General features: G+C 41.6%; 1 protein-coding gene across 1 annotated transcript in view; it reads right to left on the reverse strand.

Moving 5' to 3' along the window:
- Window positions 1-27,959, reverse strand: part of LOC120031641 (ubiquitin carboxyl-terminal hydrolase 2-like) — a 44,982-nt gene that overhangs the window by 16,028 nt on the left and 995 nt on the right. Inside the window, exon 2 of the mRNA XM_038977443.1 lies at window positions 27,339-27,936. Within this exon, the coding sequence (XP_038833371.1) occupies window positions 27,339-27,881 (543 nt within the window). The 5' untranslated portion in view covers window positions 27,882-27,936. The remainder of the gene's footprint in view (window positions 1-27,338; window positions 27,937-27,959) is intronic.

Here is a 27,959-nt window from a genome sequence, read left to right on the forward strand (position 1 = left end):
TTTGCTCTGACTAAGTACACTGCTCAAAAAAATAAAGGGAACACTTAAACAACACAATGTAACTCCAAGTCAATCACACTTCTGTGAAATCAAACTGTCCACTTAGGAAGCAACACTGATTGACAATAAATTTCACATGCTGTTGTGCAAATGGAATAGACAAAAGGTGGAAATTATAGGCAATTAGCAAGACACCCCCAATAAAGGAGTGGTTCTGCAGGTGGTGACCACAGACCACTTCTCAGTTCCTATGCTTCCTGGCTGATGTTTTGGTCACTTTTGAATGCTGGCGGTGCTTTCACTCTAGTGGTAGCATGAGACGGAGTCTACAACCCACACAAGTGGCTCAGGTAGTGCAGCTCATCCAGGATGGCACATCAATGCGAGCTGTGGCAAGAAGGCTTGCTGTGTCTGTCAGCGTAGTGTCCAGAGCATGGAGGCGCTACCAGGAGACAGGCCAGTACATCAGGAGACGTGGAGGAGGCCGTAGGAGGGCAACAACCCAGCAGCAGGACCGCTACCTCCGCCTTTGTGCAAGGAGGAGCACTGCCAGAGCCCTGCAAAATGACCTCCAGCAGGCCACAAATGTTTGATTTCACAGAAGTGTGATTGACTTGGAGTTACATTGTGTTGTTTAAGTGTTCCCTTTATTTTTTTGAGCAGTGTACATATATTAGCTAGATAGCTAGCTAGCGATTGCCATTCGAGGCTAAAACTATTTAGCTAAACTTTCTAAGAAAAGACAAACTAGCTGTTTGCATATGTAAAGAAACACAAATTAATAGTGCAATTATAGAACGCCTGTGGATTTATATTAAGAAGCAAAGTGGAAACAACATAGTTGTGATCAACATTGTGGCATGTGTCACTCAATGAACAACAAATGTGTTCATTGAGTGACAGGGGGCGGGGCTATGTCTGTGTGGAAAGCGGCATGGAGAGAGAGGAGAGGGATGACTCAAGTAGCGTGTAAAATATGCACACGGCATATCACATTTAACAAACAAAACATTAATATACCGTTATAGAAGGTAAAGTAAAAACCCAAACCGGTCAGTACATCAATACCGGTATACAGTCAAATCCGTTATACTGCCCAGCCCTACTAATAATGACTAACTTCTTGTAGCAGGCATTATAGAAAATTAACATAGGTCTCAAACAATCTTCCAAGCACAAGCCAACGTGCTAGTGAGTAGCCAGCAAATCCCTGGGCTGCCAACTTTTGAAGAAAGCTTGGAGTGAGATTTTGCCTAGGTGTCTGGGGGAGGACCACCAGGAAAATTGTACTTTTTAAAATCTAATTACCTGGAATATGATGAGTTTATGAGTTGTGAGTCCCCCTACTATCTCTGCCTAGCATGTGCACAATACTAAAATGTCAAAATATATATTTGAGGTCTGGAGCATTTAATATGCAGGACGTAATATATAGGACTTATTCAAAACTGCAATAGGACCCGGAGTAACAGCAACCTAATTTTGTTGACAACATTGTACATAAAACAGCGCTACCGTGCTGCTCTTTTTACAGTTTTATAAAGTCAACGGAGAACGTTCTCTCTCCATTCTGCTCCACTCTAATCTTGAGGGGCGTTTTTTTTTTTAAACGCGCATCCAACCACCTAGATCCCGTACTTAACAAGACCAATCATATGCTTCAATGTGCCGCGGTTCACAGTGCTGTGACAAGACAAGACAATGATCGAGGTAACGCTCTTGATGTAAAATTGAAGTCGCAGATGCTACGATGTCAAAACGATATGGAGCACAGTTGAAAAGTTAATACACTACACAATGGACTCAGACAAATAAAAGCAGTAATGTTCGTTGCGTGATATATAAGAGGTGTGGCGTGTGAGGGTCAATAGCATGTGTCTCACGGCCAATGAGTGGGAGTTGGCAGCTCTGTAATCATTTTAGCCAATTTAGATCTAATTGGTAGCTAACAAGGTAGACCAGTTGACTTGTTATAAACACGCCCTTGTGTCCGTCTGCAACAGTTTGAACAGAATGCTAGCCTGCCCACTTTGTTCAGATGTTGAAATGTCGAGTGGCCATCCGTATTTCTCCGAATGAGAACGACTTGCCAATTCGTTATATATTTGTGTTTTATGCTTTAACACAGATTAGACAAATAATATAACAGTATTTGTCTAAAATGCTGCTAGCGGTCCGTTTTATCTCAATGCCGCACGCAATAAACTGAACATTAATTTTCCAGAATCAATGTTCATTGATACTCCCGTTTTTGTAGGTTCTGGTCTGCGCGCAATTTGAGTCTCAATGTGTTTCGGAATCCATGTGACTGATTCTGTTGGATCAAACCGCAAATGCAATTAGTGAGTTGAAACCGCTTGTCAGAGAGGAAGAAGTGATCTCTCATCTTGGTTGTTGTGAGTGGCAGGAGGAGGGGCTTGGTGTGTGTGTGTGTGTTAATGGAAAGGTGCACACGGACAGAGACCTGTATATAATGGGGAGATGCTCATGTCTCCACCCTAACAATGGGAGTCGTTGTCCCAACGGCGGGAAGGCAGGATACAAGTATAGGTCCAAAATAAGCCCATAGAAACATTGGGTAAATTTTGTACAGAGTTAGGCGAGAGTAAAACCTCTCGCTTCGCATCTTCCTCTCTGACACAGCACAGAAGGAGCGAAGGAGACGAGACCAAAAATACAACATGAGAATAAGCGTACATAAACGCTCGTAAATGTAAAAATAAAACTAGATTCATGCAATACAGGCATCTGAAATATCGCACAATAAAACATTCAAATTAATTCGATATATCGCCCAGCCATACACTCAAGCGTTATTATAAAGAACTACGATAAACTGTGTTTACTAGCAGTCTAGAGGGCAGGGTCATAATATGACATATAGCACCTGCTCCAGATATGTATGTAATAGGGGTTAGATATTGAAATATCAGATATTATCATCATCAATAAAGTACTGTTCGAACTCAACAGCCTGGCACAGTACGGAAGCAGATATTTGAACAGTGTTGAGTGTATCTTACACATGTCATTGAGTGACAGTGATTGAATGTGAAAAGGCTGCACAGCCCTTAGCCGTGGTTTATTGGCCATATACACCTTCTTGGGCCTTATTGCTTAAATATAACACACCGCCTAAGTGCTGTTCTTAGCACGACGCAACGTGGAGTGCCTGAACAAAGCCCATAGCCGTGGTATATTGGCCATATATCAATACAGGTGTGCCAAGCTTGTAGCCTCATACCCCAAAAGACTCAAGGCTGTAATCGCTGCCAAAGGTGCTTCAACAAAGTACTGAGTAAATGGTCTGATAACTTTATGTAAATGTAATATGTCTGTTTGTTTTTATTTTTATACATTTGCAAAAATGTCTAAAGGCCTGTTTTTGCTTTGTCATTATGGGGTATTGTGTGTAGATTGATGATGTGCTGTAACCTAACAAAATCTGGAAATATATATTTTCCAAATGCACTGTATGCCATAAATTTACTCCACTATCACCCTATCAGTGAGGTATCTGTGTACATCAGATGTGTAACACAGAATAGGTTTTAATAGTGGGAACCAGTTACCGAGATTTATCAGACAGACAGCACATCTCAGTATGGAGCTCAGTTCACAATGCATGCATCATCTCATCAGCTGGTAACCTTTTTCCTTGTGACAGGTACATTTGCTGCAGCATAGTCTATGCTACAGTAATATCAAATTGCATACAAAATAGATAATCCTGTTCAAGAAACGTATATCGATGTCCTAGCCTACCTCTTTCAGGTAATACATTCAATGCACTATTAGCCTTATATTTAGCTAATGAATGATGGGTTAATATGCATAAGCTTCTAACATATAGCCTCTGTACTGTTCTCTTGCACAATATGCATCTGCTCTCAGCTGGCCTCTCTCCTTCTTTGCAACATGGATTTAGGGGTAGACGTAACATAGTAAACAAAAAATATGGACACTCAAATTGGTATGATATGTTACGTTTGGTATGGTATGTATGAATTTGTCGATGTCCATCATTCATTTAATTTGATATGCTATGAATTACAATTCGTATGATATGTTATGAAATACAATTTGTTGTGGATAACATTAGCTAGGTTAAGGGTTAAGGTTAGGTTGAAGGTTAGGAGTTCAAGGTTAAAGGTTTAAGGTTAGGGGAAGGGTTAACTAACATGCTAAGTACACTGAACAAAAATATAAACGCAACATGTAAAGTGTTGGTCCCCTGTTTCATGAGCTGAAATAAAAGATCCTCTAAATTTTCCGTACGCACAGAAAGCTTATTTCTCTCAAATTTTTGCCACAAATTTGTTTACATCACTGTTAATGAGCATTTCTCATTTTCCAAGAGAATCCATCCACCTGACAGGAGTGGTATATCAAGAAGCGGATTAAACAGCATGATCATTATACTCTAAAATGTGCAGTTTTGTCACACAACACAATGCCACATATGTCTCAAATTTTGAGGGAGCGTGCAATTGGCATGCTGACTGCAGGAATGTTCACCAGTGATGATTCCAGATCATTTCTGTCTGTAATAAAGCCCTTTGTTGGGAAAAACTAAATCTGATTGGCTGGGCCTGGATCCCCAGTGGCTGGGCCTGGCTCCCAAGTGGGTAGGCCTATGCCCTCCCAGGCCAAACCATGGCTGCACCCCTGCCCAGTCATGTGAAATCCATAGATTAGGGCCTAATTTATTTATTTCAATTGACTGATTTCTTTATATGAACTGTAACTCAGTAAAGTCGTTGAAATTGTTGCATGTTGCGTTTAGATTTTTATTCATTGTAGTTGCAAAGTTGATAATTAGCTAAAATGCTAAAGTTGTCCGTGATGAGATTCGAACACACAACCTTTAGGTTGCTAGACAATCTCATTATTATAGTTTTTTTTGCCTTAAAACCTGTTCCGTTAGCGCGAAATTCAAATAAAATTATTAGAAATATTTAACTTTCATAAAATCACAAGTGCAATACACCAAATTAAAGCTTAACTTCTTGTTAATCCAGCCACCGTGTCAGATTTCAAAAAGGCTTTACGGTGAAAGCAAACCATGCGATTATCTGAGGACAGCACAAACACATGACAATCATATTTCAACCCGCCAGGCGCAACACAAAACTCAGAAATAACAATATAATTCATGCCTTACCTTTGAAGATCTTCTGTTGGCACTCCAAAATGTCCCATAAACATCACAAATGGTCCTTTTGTTCGATAAATTCAATTTATCGAACAATTTATTTGACCCGTTTGATTCAGAAAAACACCGGTTCCAACTCGCCCAACATGACTACAAATGATCTAATAAGTTACATGTAAACTTGGTCCAAACATTTCAAACAACTGTCCTAATCCAACTTTAGGTATTTTAAAACATAAATAATAGATCAAATTTAAGACAGAATATACTGTGTTCAATAGCGGATAAAATTAAAGGGGAGTGAGCCCCAGGTCGCGCGCCCCAAACAAAACAGTCCACTTGGCTCGACACCCAGAAAGGAAAGGGCTACTTCTTCATTACTCAAAAGAAAAACATCAACCAATTTCTAAAGACTGTTGACATCTAGTGTAAGCCATAGGAACTGCAACCAGATGCCTCAGAAATCTAGATTCCCATAGAAAACCAATTGAAAAAACAGTCACCTCAACAAACAAAAAAATCCTGGATGGTTTGTACTTGGGGTTTCGCCTGCCAAATAAGTTCTGTTATACTCACAGACATAATTTTAACAGTTTGAGTGTTTTCTATCCAAATCTAATTATATGCATATCCTAGCTTCTGGGCCTGAGTAGCAGGCAGTTTACTTTGGGCACGCTTTTCATCCAGATGTGAAAATAGTGACCCCTAACCCGAAGAGGTGTTAAGTAACCTTCTGTCTTATGTAACCATACCAAACTGAAAATGTCATACTAATTTCAGTGTCCCGGATTTTTGTTTACTATGCTACGTCTAGTCTACAAGACCAGGCTTTTCTTTTAGCTGTGGTGGAGTCCCAGTAAAAGCTAGACTAGAATAGCTTGTTGAAACCTAGATTTTCCCAAATCTGTGGAGACTCAAGGGATCTTGAGTGTTAACCATTCCTGAGAACGGGTTTGGTAACATATGATTCTGAACTTAATTAATGAAGTTCCATATGAAGGGAGTTTCTTTAAGATTGCTTTGTAAATAAGAGAATGCAGCTCTCTTCTTACAGACAGAGAGATCCATCCCACATTTTTATACAGACTACAATGACGAGTCCTAAAGTTGTCCCCTGTGATAAAATGTATTGTGGAATGGTAGGCCGTGTCCAAGGGTTTCAAAACAGAGGTTGCCACATGCATGTAAACAATACCACCAAAAACCAATACAGGGAGAACCGTTGTTAGAACAATCTTTCTCCAATTGTCAATACTGAGGCATGATTTATTTCGATATAAAAAAAAACTATTTTGGATCTTAGCTTCTTAGTCATGTTTTGTTATGGGAATTTTATGAATAATGACTAAATAAGGTATACATTTAATGCAGAATTGTTACATTTAATGCAGAAATGTAACAAACAGATTTCTAACCAGTCTGATAAATGCATGTTTCTACACTTAAAAGAGGAAGTGTTAAAAAGACACATTTAGACAGACAACTTGTGACCATTGTGAAACTGATAACAGGAAGAAAGTCACCCCACCCAGGGAGGGGAGAGGCCGTTAGGCTTGTAGCAGATTTTGAAACATGTGGTAGCATACGATAAGCCATATATATGTGTTGGAATTCTAGCAGATGGGCTGGTCCATTTTTGCGCAAAATGATCATTAAGTGGCTAATAATGGGGACCTCAAGGAAAATAATGGGCCAGTGTGGACGCCTCAAGGAAAATAATGTCTGGTGTGTTAGAAATGCCAAGACCGTTTTTTGGTCCCAGTAGCCTCAACAGCACTCTGTAGGGTAGCACCATGGTGTAGCCAGAGGACAGCTAGTTTCCGTCCTCCTTTGGGTACAGTGATTTCAATACAAAACCTAGGAGGCTCATGTTTCTCACGCCCTTCCATAGATTTAAAGGGTCTACAGACAATACGCATACAGGGCCGACTGTAGCACAGTGTTGCAATGCAGTTTTGTGTCACAAAAGGGGCGGATCCTTGTAATATGCTCTGTCATTCGACACAGTTTTTTTTCCGACCTGGAAATTGAGACCTGACGTATCATTTCTTGCGAAGACTGAGAGGCAGTATTGAGTGAGTTTTGCAACGGAAGTCCCGCCCGTGTCTACATCACATCATCTCTGGTATTCTTTCTGGTATAAACACAGAAAACATGGACGTTCTTCTACTTTTCTTTTAGGACTTGTAAGCTTCCTTTTTTGTGCTTTTTATTTAGAGATTTGCTAAGCGCAATTATGTCAATGTCCAGTTTGGAGGAGCGTCTGTGCGATCTGGTGAGACAATACAAGAACCTTTACAACCCTTCAATGCGGTTGTATTCAGACAAGCTAGCAAAAACAACAGCTGGAGGGAGATATCACGTCATTTAAACACCGATACGGATATCAAAGAAACATGGAGAAAGATTTGGGACCAAGCGGGCTCTGCCTTTTACTGAGAAGTGGCTTCCGTTTGGCCACTCTACCATAAAGGCCTGATTGGTGGAGTGCTGCAGAGATGGTTGACCTTCTGGAAGGTTCTCCCATCTCCACAGAAGAACTCTGGAGCTCTGTCAGAGTGACCATCAGGTTCTTGGTCACCTCCCTGACCAAGGCCCTTCTCCCCCGATTGCTCAGTTTGGCCCGGCGGCCAGCTCTAGGAAGAGTCTTGGTGGTTCCAAACTTCTTCCATTTAAGAATGATGGAGGCCACTGTGTTCTTGTGGACCTTCAAATGATGCAGACATTTTTTGGTACCCTTCCCCAGATCTGTGCATTGACACAATCCTGTCTCGGAGCTCTACGGACAATTCCTTCAACATCATAGCTTGGTTTTAGCTGACATGCACTGTCAACTGTAGGACCTTATATAGACAGTTGTGTGCCTTTCCAAATAATGCCCAATCAGTTGAATTTACCACAGGTGGACTCCAATCAAGTTGTAGAAACAGCTCAAGGATGATTAATGTAAACAGGATGCACCTGAGCTCAATATCGAGTCTCACAGCAAAGGGTCTGAATACTTCTGTAAATAAGCTATATCTGTTTTTTTATTTTTGTAATACATTTGCAAAAATGTCTGAACTTGTTTTTGCTTCGTCATTATGGGTTATTGTGTGTAGATTGATGAGGCGGGAAAATGATTTAATCCATTTTGGAATAAGGCTGTAACGTAACAAAATCTGGAAGTCAAGGGATCTGAATAGTTTCTGAAGGCACCGTACATACACACACAAAGTGGCAGCGTTAGAGTATTGAGCTGCTGTTTCGGACCATGTACCTGACAAATGAGTAACAAATGCTAATAGGAGTGTTAGTACACTGAGAGGGGGGTAAGCACAGTGGTGTGGGCATGTGACCCATGGTGTTGGATGGACGCCACCTCTGGACTGCTGCTGAGAGAGGTGAATGGACTGAGAGAAAGCGAGGGAGAGGGGAGGGGTTCAAGTAGAGGGGGAATTAATGAGAAAAGCGAAAAGAGATGGGTGAGAGAAGTGGGTGGAGAGGGAGACAAAGATATTTAAAGGGATAGCTCACCCAAATTACATATTGGTTTCTTTAAGCAGTCTATGGACAAGGTATGACAGCAATCCATGCAGCAATCCAACTCACCTCTAACTGTTATAGGCCTATTTCTATTTTGCCCTGTTTATCAAAAGTGTTGTAAAAATTTGTCAATAATCAACTGACTGGCTTTCTTGATGTCTATTGTATTCTCTCTGGTATGAAATCTGGTTTCCGCTTAGGTTATGGATGTGTCACTGTCACCTTAAATGGTCGTCAATGATGTCATCATTGCCCTTGATTCTAAGCAATGTTGCTTTGAATCAAGTTCATTCCATTCTTGTGGGCCGGCTAAGGAGTATTGGTGTCTCTGAGGGGTCTTTGGCCTGGTTTGCTAACTACCTCTCTCAGTGTATAAAGTGCAGTGTATAAAGTCAGAAAATCTTCTGTCTCAGCCACTGCCTGTCACCAAGGGAGTACCCCAAGGCTCAATCCTAGGCCCCACGCTCTTCTCAATTTACATCAACAACATAGCTCAGGCAGTAGGAAGCTCTCTCATCCATTTATATGCAGATAATAGTCTTATACTCAGCTGGCCCCTCCCTGGATTTTGTGTTAAATGCTCTACAACAAAGCTTTCTTAGTGTCCAACAAGCTTTCTCTACCCTTAACCTTGTTCTGAACACCTCCAAAACAAAGGTAATGTGGTTTGGTAAGAAGAACGCCCCTCGGCCCCACAGGTGTGATTACTACCTCTGAGGGTTTATAGCTTGAGGTAGTCACCTCATACAAGTACTTGGGAGTATGGCTAGACGGTACACTGTCCTTATCTCAGCACATACCGAAGCTGCAGGCTAAAGTTAAATCTGGACTTGGTTTCCTCTATCGTAATCGCTCCTTTTTCACCCCAGCTGCCAAACTAACCCTGATTCAGATGACCATCCTACCCGTGCTAGATTACGGAGACATAATTTATAGATTGGTAGGTAAGGATGCTCTAGAGCGGCTAGATGTTCATTACCATTCGGCCATCAGATTTGCCACCAATGCTCCTTATAGGACACATCACTGCACTCTATACTCCTCTGTAAACTGGTCATCTCTGTATACCCATCGCGAGACCCACTGGTTGATGCTTCTTTATAAAACCCTCTTAGGCCTCATTCCCCCCTATCTGAGATATCTACTGCAACCTTCATCCTCCACATACAACACACGTTCTGTCAGTCACATTCTGTTAAAAGGTCCCCAAAGCACACACATCCCTGGGTCGCTCATCTTTTCAGTTCGCTGCAGTTAGCGACTAGAACGAGCTGCAACAAACACTCAAAATGGCCAGTTTTATCTCCATCTCTTCATTCAAAGACTCAATCATGGACACTCTTACTGACAGTTGTGGCTGCTTTGTGTGATGTATTGTTGTCTCTACCTTCTTGCCCTTTGTGCTGTTGTCTGTGCCCAATAATGTTTGTACAATGTTTTGTGCTGCTACCATGTTGTGTTGCTACCATGTAGTTGTCATGTTGTGTTGCTACCATGCTGTGTTGTCATGTGTTGCTGCCTTGCTATGTTGTCATCTTAAGTCTCTCTTTATGTAGTGTTGTCTCTTGTCATGTGTGTTTGGTCATTATATATATATATATTAATATTAATTTGCATTTTCTGGATTTTTGTTTTAGATTCCGTCTCTCACAGTTGAAGTGTACCTATGATAACAATTACAGACCTCTACATGCTTTGTAAGTAGGAAAACCTGCAAAATTGGCAGTGTATCAAATACTTGTTCTCCCCACTGTATATATATATATATATATATATATATATATATATATATATATATATATATATATATATATATATAAATAAATAATAGTCTTATACTCAGCTGGCCCCTCCCCGGAATTTGTGTTAAATGCTCTACAAAGCTTTCTTATATATATATATATATATATTTTTTTTTTTTAAACCCCAGCCCCCATCCCCGCAGGAGGCCTTTTTCCTTTTGGTAGGCCGTCATTGTAAATAGGAATTTGTTATTAACTGACTTGCCTAGTTAAATAAAGGTTAATAAAAGTAATACATTTGGTTTAGTTTCTAAATGCTAACAATTTAGCATTTGTGGCACAAATCCCATTCCAGTCATGATACCGATATTAGCATGTTTTGCGCATCATGTTCAAATCATCTCGTAATGGATTGGATTTATATAGCGCCTTTCTACCAAGTGAGGCACTCAAAGCCCTTTACATAGTAAGGTTGAAACTCACCTCTTCCACCACCAATGTGTAGCACCCACCGAAAAGTGCTAATACCGGTATCATGACTGGAATGGGATTTGTGCCACAAATGCTAAAACATTAGCATTTCGAAACAGTGCCAGGAAAATAAAACCAAAGCATGGATTGCTGTCATACCTTGTCCATTGTAATTTGGGTGAACTATCCCCTCAAGAGCAGTGTTTCACAGACTGACACGGAACAGGTCCACAACAAACTCTGTGAACAAACTCGATGTCACTGGTTGCATGCCTGCATCACTGTGTGCATGTGTGTTTCTGTCCTCATTGTTTTTTGTTATTTATTCCCAAAAATTATTTAACCTTCATTTATACATGTTTTTCTCATTGAGATAAAATATATTTTTCAAGAGAGACCTGGTCCACAGCAGCAGGGGGAACAATGTTTCAGACAAAACAACTTCGATACACTAACAACATTGAACAAAACTAGACACACATACAGTACAACAATTACATATTACGTAATTTTTTTTTTTTTTTAAACATAACTTCACCTTGTTACTAGGTGAACGTGTACTTACTGCATCTTTGTGTGTGTGTGTGCATGCGTGTGTTTTCGTCTCAACAATTCCATTTGAACTTGGCTGGCATTTGATCTTTAAAACAACCCACACATCACAAGTATGCAACAAACAAACCAGGCCTTGCAAAGGAGGAAGGTAGAGCTCTACCTACAGTGGAGGAAGGAAGAGCTCTACCTACAGTGGAGGAAGGAAGAGCTCTACCTACAGTGGAGGAAGGAAGAGCTCTACCTACAGTGGAGGAAAGAAGAGCTCTACCTACAGTGGAGGAAGGAAGAGCTCTACCTACAGTGGAGGAAGGAAGAGCTCTACCTACAGTGGAGGAAGGAAGAGCTCTACCTACAGTGGAGGAAGGAAGAGCTCTACCTACAGTGGAGGAAGGAAGAGCTCTACCTACAGTGGAGGAAAGAAGAGCTCTACCTACCGTGGAGGAAGGAAGAGCTCTACCTCCAGTGGAGGAAGGAAGAGCTCTACCTACAGTGGAGGAAGGTAGAGCTCTACCTACAGTGGAGGAAGGAAGAGCTCTACCTACAGTGGAGGAAGGTAGAGCTCTACCTACAGTGGAGGAAGGAAGAGCTCTACCTACAGTGGAGGAAAGAAGAGCTCTACCTACAGTGGAGGAAGGAAGAGCTCTACCTACAGTGGAGGAAGGAAGAGCTCTACCTACAGTGGAGGAAGGAAGAGCTCTAACTACAGTGGAGGAAGGAAGAGCTCTACCTACAGTGGAGGAAGGAAGAGCTCTACCTACAGTGGAGGAAGGAAGAGCTCTACCTACAGTGGAGGAAAGAAGAGCTCTACCTACCGTGGAGGAAGGAAGAGCTCTACCTCCAGTGGAGGAAGGAAGAGCTCTACCTACAGTGGAGGAAGGTAGAGCTCTACCTACAGTGGAGGAAGGAAGAGCTCTACCTACAGTGGAGGAAAGAAGAGCTCTACCTACCGTGGAGGAAGGAAGAGCTCTACCTCCAGTGGAGGAAGGAAGAGCTCTACCTACAGTGGAGGAAGGTAGAGCTCTACCTACAGTGGAGGAAGGTAGAGCTCTACCTACAGTGGAGGAAGGAAGAGCTCTACCTACAGTGGAGGAAGGTAGAGCTCTACCTACATTGGAGGAAGGAAGAGCTCATACAGGAGCTTGCGTCCTGGGCCAAGCACACACATAGACACTCTGAGGAGTTGGCTGTAGAAAATGTCCTGTAATGTCCCTTCATGTAGCAATTCAAGTGACAAAGTACCTCTGGTCTTTTCAGCAACACAGGCTCACTTACAGTAAACATGGTCTGACCAACATGTTCTTCCCCCCACTGAGCTGAACTTTCTTATGGCCTCAAGGTGTTAAGGCCCTGGCTGTGTCTGATATTGCAACCTATTCCCTACATTGCACCCTTCTTTTGACCAGGGCCCATAGATCTCTGGTCAAAGGCAGTGCACTGTGTAGGGGTCCTGGTCAAAAGGAGTGCACTGTGTAGGGTATAGGGTGCCATTGTGGACGGACCTGTGTGGGGAAGTGGAGGAAAGGGAACTCAAATACAATGTAGGTATAGAAATAGCCTATAGTGGCCTACACATAATGAGTACAACATGGAACTAGAGTATGGACTGTGTACATTCACATAAGACTGACACAGTGGCACCGTTACGTTGGGCACAGCAACAGCATTGGGCATGGGTACCCGGTCAGTTTGTGGCCAAAGTGTAGGACATTACCCAAGAGCTTTTGGTCACTCAATGAAATGAGACTCAGCAGGAGTAAAACAACAGATCTCTTGTTTCACATCGTGTTGATGCCAAGCAGAATGTTTATGTCTTATGTGGCATTGTGTCAGTCATATGTGAATGTACACAGTCCATGCTCTAGTTCCATGTTGTACTCTGGCATATTATGTGTAGGCCACTATAGGCTCTTTCTATATCAAATCAAATTGTATTGGTCACATACACATGGTTAGCAGAAGTTAATGTGAGTGTAGCAAAATGCTTGTGCTTCTAGTTCCAACACTGCTGTAATATCTAACAAGTGATCTTAAATTCACAGCGACTACCTTATACACACAAATGTAAAGGGATGAATAAGAATATGTACATATAAATATATGGATCAGCGATGGCCGAACAGCATAGGCAAGATGCAGTAGATGGTGTAGAATACAGTATATACAGTTGAAGTCAGAAGTTTACATACACCTTAGCCAAATACATTTAAACTCAGTTTTTCACAATTCCTGACATTTAATCCGAGTAAAAATTCCTTGTCTTAGGTCAGTTAGGACCACCACTTTATTTTAAGAATGTGAAATGTCAGAATAATAGTAGAGAGAATGATTTATTTCAGCTTTTATTTCTTTCATCACATTCCCAGTGGGTCAGAAGTTTACATACACTCAATTAGTATTTGGTAGCATTGCCTTTAAATTGTTTAACTTGGGTCAACCATTTCGGGTAGCCTTCCCCAAGCTTCCCACAATAAGTTGGGTGAATTTTGGCCCATTCCTCCTGACAGAGCTAGTGTAACTGAGTCAGGTTTGTAGGCTTCCTTGCTTGCATATGCTTTTTCCGTTCTGCCCACACATTTTCTATAGGATTGAGGTCAGGGCTTTGTGATGGCTACTCCAATACCTTGACTTTGTTGTCCTTAAGCCATTTTGCCACAACTTTGGAAGTATGCTTGGGGTCATTGTCCACTTGGAAGACCCATTTGCAACCAAGCTTTAGTCTTGAGATGTTGCTTCAATATATCCACATAATTTTCCTGCCTCATGATGCCATCTATTTTGTGAAGTGCACCAGTCCCTCCTGCAGCAAACATGATGCTGCCACCCCTATGCTTCACGGTTGGGATGGTGTTTTTTGGCTTGCAAGCTTCCCCCTTTCTCCTCCAAACATAAAGATGGTCATTATGGCCAAACAGTTCTACTTTCTTTGATCAGAGCGGTATGACGGCTGCGTGGTCCCATGGTGTTTATACTTGCGTACTATTGTTATTACAGATGAACGTGGTACCTTCGGGCGTTTGGAAATTGCTCCCAAGGATGAACCAGACTTGTGGAGGTCTACCATTTTTTTTCTGAGGTGTTGGCTGATTTCTTTTGATTTTCCCATGATGTCAAGCAAAGAGGCAGTGAGTTTGAAGGTAGGCCTTGAAATACATCCACAGGTACACCTCCAATTGACTCAAATGATGTCAATTAGCCCATCAGAAGCTTCTAAAGTGATGACATCATTTTCTGGAATTTTCCAAGCTGTTTAAAGGCACAGTCAACTTAGTGTATGTAAACTTCTGACCCACTGGAATTGTGATACAGTGAATTATAAGTGAAATAGTCTGTCTGTAAACAATTGTTGGAAAAATTACTTGTGTCATGCACAAAGTAAATGTCCTAACCGACTTGCCAAAACTATAGTTTGTTAACAAGAAATGTGTGGAGTGGTTGAAAACCTAACTAAGTGTATGTAAACTTCTGACTTCAACTGTGCGTGTGTGTGTGTGTGTGTGTATATATATATATATATATATATATATATATATATATATATATATATATATATTTACAGAAGTTTACAGAGAGAATAGTCACCATGTGGTCATGCTGGAGAGCGGTGCAATCCCTGGTGATATTTGTTGGGGTGTGGCTTAAGTCACAATTATTCTACAGTATTTTAATGTGTGTGTTTCGGTAGTGATCTCAAATGGTGGGGCAGCATTTATTTTAGAAAGATGTTAAAAAATAAACAAAACTACTAATTAGATCAGTACAGTGCCTTGCAAAGTATTCATCCCCCTTGGCATTTTTTCTATTTTGTTGCCTTACAACCTGGAATTAAAATACATTTTGGGGGGGGTTTGTATCATTTGATTTACACAACATGCCTACCAATTTGAAGATGCTAAATATTTTTTTTGTGTGTGAAATATACAAGAAATAAGACATAAAAAACAGAACTTGAGCATGCATAACTATTCAGCCCCCTAAAGTCAACACTTTGTAGAGACACCTTTTGCAGCAATCACAGCTGCAAGTCTCTTGGGGTATGTCTCTATAAGCTTGGCACATCTAGCCACTGGGATTTTTGCCCATTCTTCAAGGCAAAACTGCTCCAGCTCCTTCAAGTTGGATGGGTTCTGCTGGTGTACAGTAATCTTCAAGTCATACCACAGATTCTCAATTGGATTGAGGTCTGGGCTTTGACTGGGCCATTCCAAGACATTTAAATATTTCCCCTTAAACCACTTGAGTGTTGCTTTAGGTGTATGCTTAGGGTCATTGTCCTGCTGGAAGGTGAACCTTCGTCCCAGTCTCAAATCTCTGGAAGACTGAAACAGGCCTCCCAAGAATTTTCATGTACTCAGCGCCATTCATCATTCCTTCAATTCTGACCAGTTTCCCAAGTCCCTGCCGATGAAAAACATCCCCACAGCATGATGCTGCCACCACCATGCTTCACTGTGGGGATGGTGTTCTCAGGGTTATGAGAGGTGTTGGGTTTGCACCAGACATAGCGTTTTCCTTGATGGCCAAAAAACTAAATTTTAGCCGTATCTGACCAGAGTACCTTCTTCCATATATTTGGGGAGTCTCCCACATGCCTTTTGGCGAACACCAAACGTGTCTGCTTATTTTCTTCTTTAAGCAATGTCTTTTTTCTGGCCTCTCTTCCATAAAGCCCAGCTCTGTGGAGTGTACGGCTTAAAATGGTCCTATGGACAGATACTCCAATCTCTGCTGTGGAGCTTTTCAGCTCCTTCAGGGTCATTTTTGGTCTCTTTGTTGTCTCTCTGATTAATGCCCTCCTTGCCTGGTCCGTGAGTTTTGGTGGGTGGCCCTCTCTTGGCAGGTTTGTTGTGGTGCCATATTCTTTCTATTTTTTAATAAGGGATTTAATGGTGTTCCTTGGGATGTTCAAAAATTAGGATATTTTTTTTATAACCCAACCCTGATCTGTACTTCTCCACAACTTTGTGCCTGACCTGTTTGGAGAGCTCCTTGGTCCATTCCATTTATTTTTTATCCTGAAAAACTCCCCAGTCCTTAACGACTGAAAGCATACCCATAACATGATGCAGCCACCGCTATGCTTGAAAATATAGAGAGTAGTACTCAGTAATGTGTTATGTTGGATTTGCCCCAAACATAATTTGTCCGGAATAAAAGGGTTAACTGCTTTGTCAAAAAAAAATGAATTATTACTTTAGTGCCTTATTGCAAACAGGATGCATGTTATGGAATATTTGCATTCTGTACAGACTTCCTTCTTTTCACTTTGTAATTTAGGTTAGTATTGTGGAGTAACTACAATGTTGATCCATCTTCAGTTTTCTCCTATCACAGCCATTCAACTCTTTAGCTGTTTAAAATCACCATTGGCCTCATGGTGAAATCCCTGAGCGGATTCCTTCCTCTCCGGCAACTGAGTTAGGAAGGATGCTTGTATCTTTGTAGTGACTGGGTGTATTGATACACCATCCAAATTCTAATTAATAACTTCACCATGCTCAAAGGAGTATTCCATGTCTGCCTTCTTTTTTATCCATCTACCAATAACAGCCCTTCTTTGCGAGCCATTGGAAAACCTCCCTGGTCTTTGTGGTTGAAACTGTGTTTGAAATTCACTGCTCGATTTAAAGAGTACAGAGACTATTATTGAGGCTATAACACTTTTATTGCACACAGACTGAGTCCATGCACCTTATTATCTGATTTGTTAAGCACATTTTTACTCCTTAACTTATTTCGGCTTGCCATAACAAAGAGGTTGAATAATTATTGACTCAAGACATTTCAGATTTAAATTTTTTCATTGCTTTTTCCAGTTTGACATTCTGGGGCCAGTGACCCAAAAAATCTACATTTAATCTATTTTATATTCAAGCTGTAACACAACAAAATGTGGAACATGTCAAGGGGTGTGAATACTTTCTAAAGGCACTCTATGTCTATCTATTTCCAAAATTAAAATCACTTGGAACTGATTTCCTGGAAAATAAAAATAAATCTTGGGGGGCCAAATAAAACTACGCTTGGCCACCAGTTGGGGAACCTTGATATAGGGAATATGTTTCCATTTGAGACGCAGCCCCAGAGTTCCTGACAGGGTCTTCTGACATCATCACCACCACCCACACTCTGTTCTCCTCTCCCAGCCAGCTGTCAATTACCTCTATCACTTCTGAGTCATCTCCCACAATACCACACTTTAAGGTGGAACATTAGCTGGTTGTGGTCCTGGGGTTCTGATTGGTTGGTGAGTGCCAGTGCCGTTGCTGCCAGCCAATGGGGCAGCTTTAGGGCGCCTCATGCATCTAAACTATTGTTTTGACTTCATTTTTTTTATTTTTTATTTTTTATTTTTTTTATCCCATTTTCTCCCCAATGTTCGTGGTATCCAATCGCTAGTAATTACTATCTTGTCTCATCGCTACAACTCCCGTACGGGCTCGGGAGAGACGAAGGTTGAAAGCCATGCGTCCTCCGAAGCACAACCCAACCAAGCCGCACTGCTTCTTAACACAGCGCGCCTCCAACCCGGAAGCCAGCCGCACCAATGTGTCGGAGGAAACACCGTGTACCTGGCCCCCTTGGTTAGCGCGCACTGCGCCCGGCCCGCCACAGGAGTCGCTGGAGCGCGATGAGACAAGGATATCCCTACCGGCCAAACCCTCCCTAACCCGGACGACGCTATGCCAATTGTGCGTCGCCCCACGGACCTCCCGGTCGCGGCCGGCTGCGACAGAGCCTGGGCGCGAACCCAGAGACTCTGGTGGCGCAGTTAGCACTGCGATGCAGTGCCCTAGACCACTACGCCACCCGGGAGGCCTTGTTTTGACTTCATGACGTAATGTTCAACTTAGAGAACATGGCAATACATAGTCTCTGCTAATATGATCTTCCTGCTTCATAGCATTTTTTTATGGAGAAACAGAGAGCGAGAGAGAGATAAGAGAGAGTGTGAAACAGAGAGAGGCAAAATAGAGAGAAAGACAAAGAAAAGGCAATATAGAAAGTTAGAGTACTTTCTGGTGCTTATTAAGAAAATGTTGAACTACCTGAAACCAAGTGGTTTATTTCCTACTTGTTTCACTGAATCCCACTGCAATTTAAAAGGAATTTAAGCAGGTAATAATGAGGCAATAAAGTGGTTACCAGATAATTTCCAAGTAAACACTACACTCCTAGAAACAAAGGCTTAGATTTGTTCTTAATGGGCTACAAACGCTTGTCACTGTAGTTGTACCCTGTAAGATACGTCCTTTGTACCTTTTTTATAGGAACATAATTGCACCCCAGTTCATACCTCAGATAGTACCTTTCTTACATATAGTCCACATGTACAAAAGCGTGCCTTTAGATAAAGTACACTTAGCCTTTATAGAGTGCCATCACAGTGACAGAGCCACTTGTTCCTTGTAAGTGGCAAAAATGTACCTCTACCATAGACCACTTAAAACTGGTACCACACTTCCACTCAAAGGTGGCCAAAAATAACTACCTGAAAGCAACGCCCCCACTAAGCCACGCCGCCAATATAATTTCCCAGTGTGCCTTGCCTTTGAGTAAATTGTAGAGTTACCACCCATGACATGGTTGTTCAATTCGTTTAGATACTTAAAACAGTTCTAAAAATCTACCTGCAGTACAGCATGCTGGGAAATATGATCATGATTATAGTACAAATCTTCCTTTTAGGATAGCACCACAGTGACAAAGCCGTTAGATAATTTCAAGTGGCAAAAGTTCATCATTGTACCTTATGGTGGGTATTGAGAGTATTAAGGGTTCACAAAATATATGTTCGTACCCTGGAAAACAGAAATGTACCTTCACCGTAGAATGTCATGACTGTACCTTTTACATTCAAAATATTGGGTACAAAAATGTTCCATTATACTAGATTATCCACACATGTAACCTAAAAAAAAAGGTACCGAACAGTACCATGTGAGATCATTATGTGTACCTCGGAAGGTACATTGTGTATTTTGATCTATCTTTTTGTACGTCAGGGAACAATTTGTACCCTAACTGTACCCTTATTTCTAAGAGTCAGGTAAACACAAATGGTTCCTTGTAAGAAGGAAAGACGGACAGCGAGAGGACTGAAGTGTCTGGGCAGTTCCTTGTATACGTGCTAGAACCCACATGGACCTCACCAGTCTCTGGTCGCTCTGGGTTCTGTCAGAGGTGGACATTTACATCAAAGAGCAGGTAAATGGTCACGCACACACACGGACACAGGAACAAGGAATGAGCTGGTTAGACTAGAAGCCGTCATCCTAGGAGGACTCATCGGCCCTGACATCAATCTATATAGCTAGCGTGACACAGAAAAGCGCAGAGGACAGCAGCAATTGTAGCCTTGATTTGATAGCATCCTTGTAAACCTTACAGCTCTGTACAGAACATTAGGGAGACAGGTGAAGTTAACAGCCTATTGCTGGGTGGCCCAGAGCCATTAAGTGTGTGTTGGGCAGAGTCCAATGCCACAGCCACGTAACTCCATCATGTACTTTGATGATGAATCAGGTATGATTGGATGGGTGGATGGTAGATGACATCTGTCGTAAGTGAGATGTCCTTGATAGATATATATATCTGTCACACACACACACACACACACACACACACACACACACACACACACACACACACACACACACACACACACACACACACACACACACACACACACACACACACACACACAAACCTGGTTGTGATTCAAGGCACACATTTCAACCCGCCGGCTCTCTCCCTCCCGATGTCACCTCACCTCGCCAATATACTATACCAGGACAGTTTCAGCCTGACCGCATTCCACAATTACTGTGTCACTCCAGGAAAGAGCTCTCTGGGTGAGGAAGGCTAAAATACTCAAATGGCAGAGTTCCATTCAAGATCAATTTAACAAGGATATTTTAGAGCCAGCAGTGGGTACTGAATAGATTTCTGATAAAAGTTAGCATGGAAACTATTTATTTTGGGGACAATTACATTACCTACAAAATCCTGGGTCGTATTCATTAGGGCAAACAATTGAAACGTTTTAAAATGTAAACGAAAATGAGCCTCTCTCATTGGACAAGTCCAAGTAGTGCCCACAGTTCATTTCAGTCGGTTTCTTCTATTTGGTGCCTAATGAACATGCCCATGGTCTCAGTACTTCTCAGTGAAGGAAAAGGAAGAGGAGCTGTGTCTCTCTGGAAACAGTAAAGCTAGGATGTGTCTTATTACTAATAATAAGAATGGCTGTAAAATCAGAAACATTACAGAAATGCATTAAAAACAATTCAATTGACCACACATACACTACCGGTCAAAAGTTTTAGAACACTTACTCACTCAAGGGTTTTTCTTTATTTTTACTATTTTCTACATTGTAGAATAATAGTGAATACATCAAAACTATGAAATAGCACATATAGCATTATATTTGAGATTCTTCAAATAGTCACCCTTTCCTTGATGACATCTTTGCACACTCTTGGCATTCTCTCAACCAGCTTCACCTGGAATGCTTTTCCAATAGTCTGGAAGGAGTTCCCATATATGCTGAGCACTTGTTGGCTGCTTTTCCTTCACTCTGCAGTCCGATTCATCCCAAACCCTCTCAATTTGGTTGAGGTCGGAGATTGTTGAGGCCAGGTCATCTGATGCAGCACTCCATCACTCTTCTTCTTGGTAAAATAGCCCATACACCGCCTGGAGGTGTGTTGGGTCATTGTCTGTTAAAAAACAAAATGATAGTCCCACTAAGCCCAAACCAGATGGGATGGCGTATTGCTGCAGAATGCTGTGGTAGCCATGCTGGTTAAGTGTACCTTGAATTCTAAATAAAATCACCAACAGTGTCACCAGCAAAGCACCCCCACATCATAACACCTCCTCCTCCATGCTTTACGGTGGGAAATCCACATGCCGAGATCATCCATTCACCCACACCGCGCCTCACAAAGACATGGCGGTTAGAACCAAAAATCTCCAATTTGGACTCCAGACCAAAATGACAAATTTCCACTGGTCTAACGTCCATTGCTCATGTTTCTTGGCCCAAGCAAGTCTCTTCTTCTTACTGGTGTCCTTTAGTAGTTGCTTCTTTACAGCAATTTGACCACAAAGGCCTGATTCACAGTCTCCTCTGAACAAATTATGTTGAGATGTGTCATGACGTTGGGTTGGGGGTAGGTTTATGACAGTCATAAATACCTCTTTCCCCCTTTTTCTCTCTCCTTACTATAACTGATGTGACATAAGGAAACCCATGGGTTAACATAGAGGTTCTGGTAACATCAGAAGTTGGGGGAAATGAACTATATTCTGGTGATCCGACCAACTGAACATATGCGGTGGTACTTAAGGTATATTATGTCAGTTCGGTTGCCCTCTGACACATTCTCATCAAGGATTGAATGACATAAACTCTACTGTGGAAAGTCTAAATGTCAGAGATATCGGATTCACATGGAATTGTTGTTTAATTCAAATGTGTGAATATGACATTATTTGTGAAGAGATGAAATGTAATTTTAGCTTCCAAATGAGAGATCTGTGCTTTCATAAGTTTTCCTCTGCTCACAGTGGTCCGCCCCTGTGAAGAGGCATGGGTTATAAACCTTTCAGACACACCCCTCTCCCTCCACTATAAAAGCCATTTTCCCAGAAAATAACTTTCTGTTCCGGGTATGCTAGGATGACGATCCAGTGTCAGAATGGTTCAGATAATCACTATAGATGAAGCCAACATCAGCATGGACTTTGATTGTGAATGGTATGAACTTTGAACTCGTATTCACTACAGAAGTGATATCTCCTAGCCTTGGAGTTAGCAACAGCTAAACGCAGGTTCGGAAGGACAGTCCAAGTATCCCGTCTAATACACACAACGTGTTCCCGTGACTACCAGAGACATTCTTCAAAGGACAGAGGACTCGGGTTGGCGACACGGGCCATCTACCACCAACCTACTGAAGCGCAGCTCAGAGTAAATATTGATTGCATTTTCCTCTTCAAATGGGCGGTAATTTAGAATGCATAAGATACTGTATTTACGATAGTACAGCCCGCCTATGTTCAAGTCTCCCGCTCTTTCACTAGGACTCAGCCCCCCTTTCCTTTGTGTAACAAGCTGTCATATCTATTCCGCCCGCTAGGGACGTTTTTCTGTATGACGTAATTTGTGATCAAGTTATGATTTAATGGTGTATGTGTGTTTCTGTGTGATTAGTTAGGTATTTAGTAAATAAATAATTAAACCCAATTTTGTATTGCTGATTCAACTTGTTAGCCAGGATTCTTGCAGATAATCAAGGACTTACAACTTTCAGATGAGACTGAATAAAATGACGATTAATGTGACTGCTATTTAGTAAAATATTACTAAATCTTTAAGAGTTTATTCGAAAGATAACAGCTCTATAAATATTCTTTTGTGGTGTCCCTCTCTAGTTAATTCATATTTACATGATTAGTTCAATCAGGTAATATTCATTACGGAGAAATTATTTTATAGAATAGCATGTCATAGCAATTAATCTGGCATAGTCAAAGACACGACAGATGTGTCTGTTACTTGAACTCCGTGAAGCATTTATTTGGGCTGCAATTTCTGAGGTTGGTAACTCGAATGAACTTATCCTCTGCAGCAGAGGTAACTCTGGGTCTTCCATTCTTGTGGCGGTCATCATGAGAGCCAGTTTCATCTTAGCGATTGATGGTTTTTGCAACTGCACTTGAAGAAACTTTGAAGAAACTTAAAAGTTCTTAAAATGTTCCACATTGACTGACCTTCGTGTCTTAAAGTAATGATGGACTATTGTTTCTCTTTGCTTACTTGAGCTGTTCTTGCCATAATATGGTCTTTTACCAAATAGGGCTATCTTCTGTATACCCCCTACATTGTCACAACATAACTGATTGGCTAAAAACACAACTGATTGGCTTAAATGCCTTTAAGAAGGCACAGTTGTTAAGTGAAATGCATTCCAGGAAGCTGGAATGAAGCTGGTTGAGAGAATGCCAAGAATGTGCAAAGCTGTCATCAAGGCAAAGGGTGGCTACTTTGAAGAATCTCAAATATAAAATATATTTAGATTTATTTAACACTTTTTTGGTTACTACATGATTCCATGTGTTATTTCATAGTTTTGATGTCTTCACTATTATTCTACAATGTAGAAAATAGCAAAATAAAGAAAAACCCTTAAATGAGTAGGTGTTCTAAAACTTTTGACCGGTAGTACACATGCTATGTAAGCCATAAAACTGAAATGCAAACTTCCACATACACACAATAATATTGACACAAACAAACCTACATATACATTAGAATACATTCACAGAATTGAAAATACATTCTCACCCACAGTCATACACTCTGAAATATCACACCCACTCTCTCTCTGCTCACATCAGAGAGAAAGAACACCAAAGTCATGACTAATATTCCTGGTATTACTCAATACATCACATGGTCTGCATCTCAAATGGCACCCTATTCCTTTCGTAGTGCACTTATTTTGACCAGAGCCCTGGTGAATAGTGCGCTATATAGGGAATAGGGTGTCATTCAGGACATATCCACGACTCCAGGGAAGCCTCTGTGGGAAAAGTCCTTCTAGGGAAACCTACCCTACTATTGCTAGATGAGGCATCATCACCCTGGCAAACAAACAAGACAGCACATCAGTAGATCAGGCTACATGACTCGCATTCGCCACTCAGAAGATATGGATAGTCATAAGTCTACTCTCATCTAGGATGATGATACTGAGAAACTGAGAAACAAACAACATACACTTAATAACCAATGATGTAGACACACCTTATTTTGTGGTTTGGCTTCTTCCACCTCTTACATTAGTGGGGGGGGGGGTTGCATTTAGGGTTTACCCACAGTGCTCAGGGTTCATCAACCTATCTTTTACCACTACATCCTCCCATCAAGGCTAAATCATACATTCAATAAAACCAAATGGAAAAGGCTAAGACATGGTGTTGTAAATGGGAATTAGAGCTGGGAATTGCCAGGGACCTCACGATACGATATTATCACGATACTTAGGTGCCGATACGATATGTATTGCGATTCTCACGATTCTATATGTATCGCTATTCAATACTGTGATTTTATTACGAGTCCATGGTCCAAACATATTGCTCACCGTATGTCTGTCTGCTGCAGAGGGGCAAGAGAGCCATGAGTAAATGAGTTTTGATCAGTCATGGAAATAAAATGGCTGAAAACAAATAGGCTCTCTAGCTTTCAAAAAAAGATGGATGACAAGCTATGAAGGAAAAATATTGCAATATTGTCAAAACAATAAAATATATCATCAAAGATAATATCCCGATGTAACTATAGATTTTTTCCCCCATCACTACTATGAATAAGGCCAGTCCTCCCTTCCATTTTTTTTATTATTTGAAACCAACTAAACTTATTTAGGACATAAAGGTCACAACTCATTTCACTGAAACATTGAAAAGGCTGTATAAAACCCTGAATAAATACAATCTATGATGACTAATAAGTGAGTTTGGTTATGGCAGAGGCTGAATGCCTACATATGGATCTCAGTCTTGTTGTCATTCTCATAGTAGTGGCACCTCCACAGGTCACACTGTGAGTACAATTGCTGACAGTGAGGTGAATAAAAATGCAATTGACTGTAATTCTTTTCAGGAGATTTTTAAATGTGCGGCTGAACAGTCATCAACCCTGCTGTTTCTTAGAATGCAGGGTTGAATCCTAACTTGAGAGACATGCGCAAATGCACATAACTCAAAGTATTACGTTTGTGTCAATGAAAGTTTTGTTTGAAGGTTTCAAGTTGTTCAGTGCTCTCTAGTCTCTACCACATTGGTACTATATTATCAAAGATAGTATTTCTTTGCCCTCTCTGTTGGACATAGGCAAGGATGCCATCAAGTGGTCTACAGTGAGTATTGAACAAATACCTAAATTATTTCACCTCAATGTCCTTGTGTGCTTTTACCACCAGCCCTGTGTCTTGAGAGCCTAGGTCGTGTCTACACTTGACACTTACATGTGACTTCTGCTATCAGAATACCACATTGAAAAGACAGGTCTAGATACACAAAAGTCACTGTGGTCTGATTGTGTTCAGATCTGGCTGACCACTTCAGAATGTGGTCAGGGATGCACTGTGTGCGGGTTTCTCCTCAGTCTGGACGCAATCAGGTTACCGAAAGCGCATACAGTGGGCGACGTCATCAGGACTCCTCCCACAAGTCTCCAGAAAACTTGTGTTTTGGGCCGAGAGGCACCTTTATTTAACTAGGCAAGTCAGTTAAGAACAAATTCTTACTTTCAATGACGGCCTAGGAACAGTGGGTTAACTGCCTTGTTCAGGGGCCTTGTCAGCTCGGGGATTCGATCTTGCAACCTTCCGGTTACTAGTCCAACACTCTAATCACTAGGCTATCTTTTCATTCTAACGTTAGAGGGAATACATTCCTAGTGTGTGAGGAATGTGTTTGCTGGCCTCATAAATGCTAGCCAGCTGGCTAATATTTTGAAAGAAATATGTTTGTTTGGCTAGAGTTATGCTAACCAGTTTGCAATCACTTTAGCATTGCTTGCTAGCTACAGAGGTTAGCTGGCTAGTTAGCTACTGCCATCAGTTGTTGTTGTGTTATTATCATATTTAGCCTGGCATTTGAATATAGCGCAGGCATAGGGAATCCGGACACATTTAAATATAGTTGTAGACACATGACGTGTTCGGAATTCCTTAAACATAACTCTATGATCAAAATACTAAATCTGCATGCACTGTCAAGTTAAGACACGGTCCCAGAGACATGGCAAGCAAAGCTAGTAACCTATGTAACCAATGCCACCATGGAACATCCAAGTCATATAGCTATCTTTATCTGCAGCTGATGTGCACCTTTAAATGTAAACTCAGATAAATCACATTGGCACGAGCAGCACTGCAGATATTGAGATAGGTGAGATGTAAGACTTTGCACTAACAGTCACACACAGTATCTGTGCATGTGCAAAGGTTTACTTCACGCTGTCACAGCGTGGTAGTCACAGAACCAAAACAGCTGAAGTTGAGCCTTGTGCTTCCACACTCGTAGTTGTTGTGGAAATTGATCCACTATTGCTGTTTACTTTTGGAATCTACAGTTGAAGTCGGAAGTTTACGTACACTTAGGTTGGAGTCATTAAAACTAGTTTTTCAACCACTCCACAAATTTCTTGTTAACAAACTAGTTTTGGCAAGTCAGTTAGGACATCTACTTTGTGCATGACACAAGTAATTTTTCCAACAATTGTTTACAGACAAAAAAAGAGCCAGACTACGGTTTGCAACTGCACATGGGGACAACGATCGTACTTTTTGGAGAAATGTCCTCTACCAAACACATTTGACCCAAGTTAAACAATTTAAAGGCAATGCTACCAAATATGAATTGAGTGTATGTAAACTTCTGACCCACTGGGAATGTGATGAAAGCAATAAAAGCTGAAATAAATCATTCTCTCTACTATTATTCTGACATTTCACATTCTTAAAATAAAGTGGTGATCCTAATTGACCTAAGACAAGGAATTTTTACTAGGATTAAATGTCAGGAATTGTGAAAAACTGAGTTTAAATGTATTTGGCTAAGGTGTATGTAAACTTCCGACTTCAACTGTACGTCATATTGCTGAGTCTACCTTTAAAGTAACTATGAATCAACTACAGATCAGCTCAGCCTCTCACAGTACATAACATTTAATTTTTTTAACGAATAATGGTAATAATGGTAATGATAATGTCTCACTCACTCTCCTTCACCCACCATTCAACTATGCATAGAACTATGTATAGAACTATGCATATAGTATGTACAGTACTTCCGTCCCACTAACTCACCTCAGAGACCCAGTAGGGAAAGCTATAGTAGTCAGCTCTGGCTGGACTCCGTCCTCTGATGGCAGGGCAGGGCTGCTGGTCCGACAGCCCCATGGAGGCCAGGTCCTGGGTGAGGGCCGACTGGCTGACCAAGCGATGCCGGCGCGACAAGGGCGAGGTGGACACCATAAGGTACGCCGGACGAGTTGGCGAGAGACCCCTACTACCCCCATTGGTGTTAATACGCTCCCCAACCGGCCGCCATTTGTTGGTGGCCCCCAGGGCTCGGCTGAAGCTTTCACTGCGCCGACTTGCCTGGGGGACCTCGATCCTGGGGAGGGGTAGCTGGGCTCTCCCCCTCTCTGGCACCCTGTGGTTGTGGCTGGGGCTGGTGAGGCCCAGGTTCCTGGAGGTGGAGATGGCGTACATGGAGGAAGATGGGAACCCGAGGTGGAGAAGCTCTGATCCCCTACGGGGGTAGCTCATGGTGGGCTCGTAAGTGCTGTAGGTGCCCAGGGGGTTGGAGCTGGGGCTGTACCTGGGGGTGGAGGACACTCGAGACATGCTGGAGCAGAGAGGTCAGCCACAGGGAATGATACAACAGGGATGGATATGCAGACTGGAAGAGAGCAAGGAAGGAAG

This window comes from Salvelinus namaycush, chromosome 3 (assembly GCF_016432855.1).
Source record: "Salvelinus namaycush isolate Seneca chromosome 3, SaNama_1.0, whole genome shotgun sequence".
In the NCBI taxonomy this organism is placed as follows: Eukaryota; Metazoa; Chordata; class Actinopteri; order Salmoniformes; family Salmonidae; genus Salvelinus; species Salvelinus namaycush.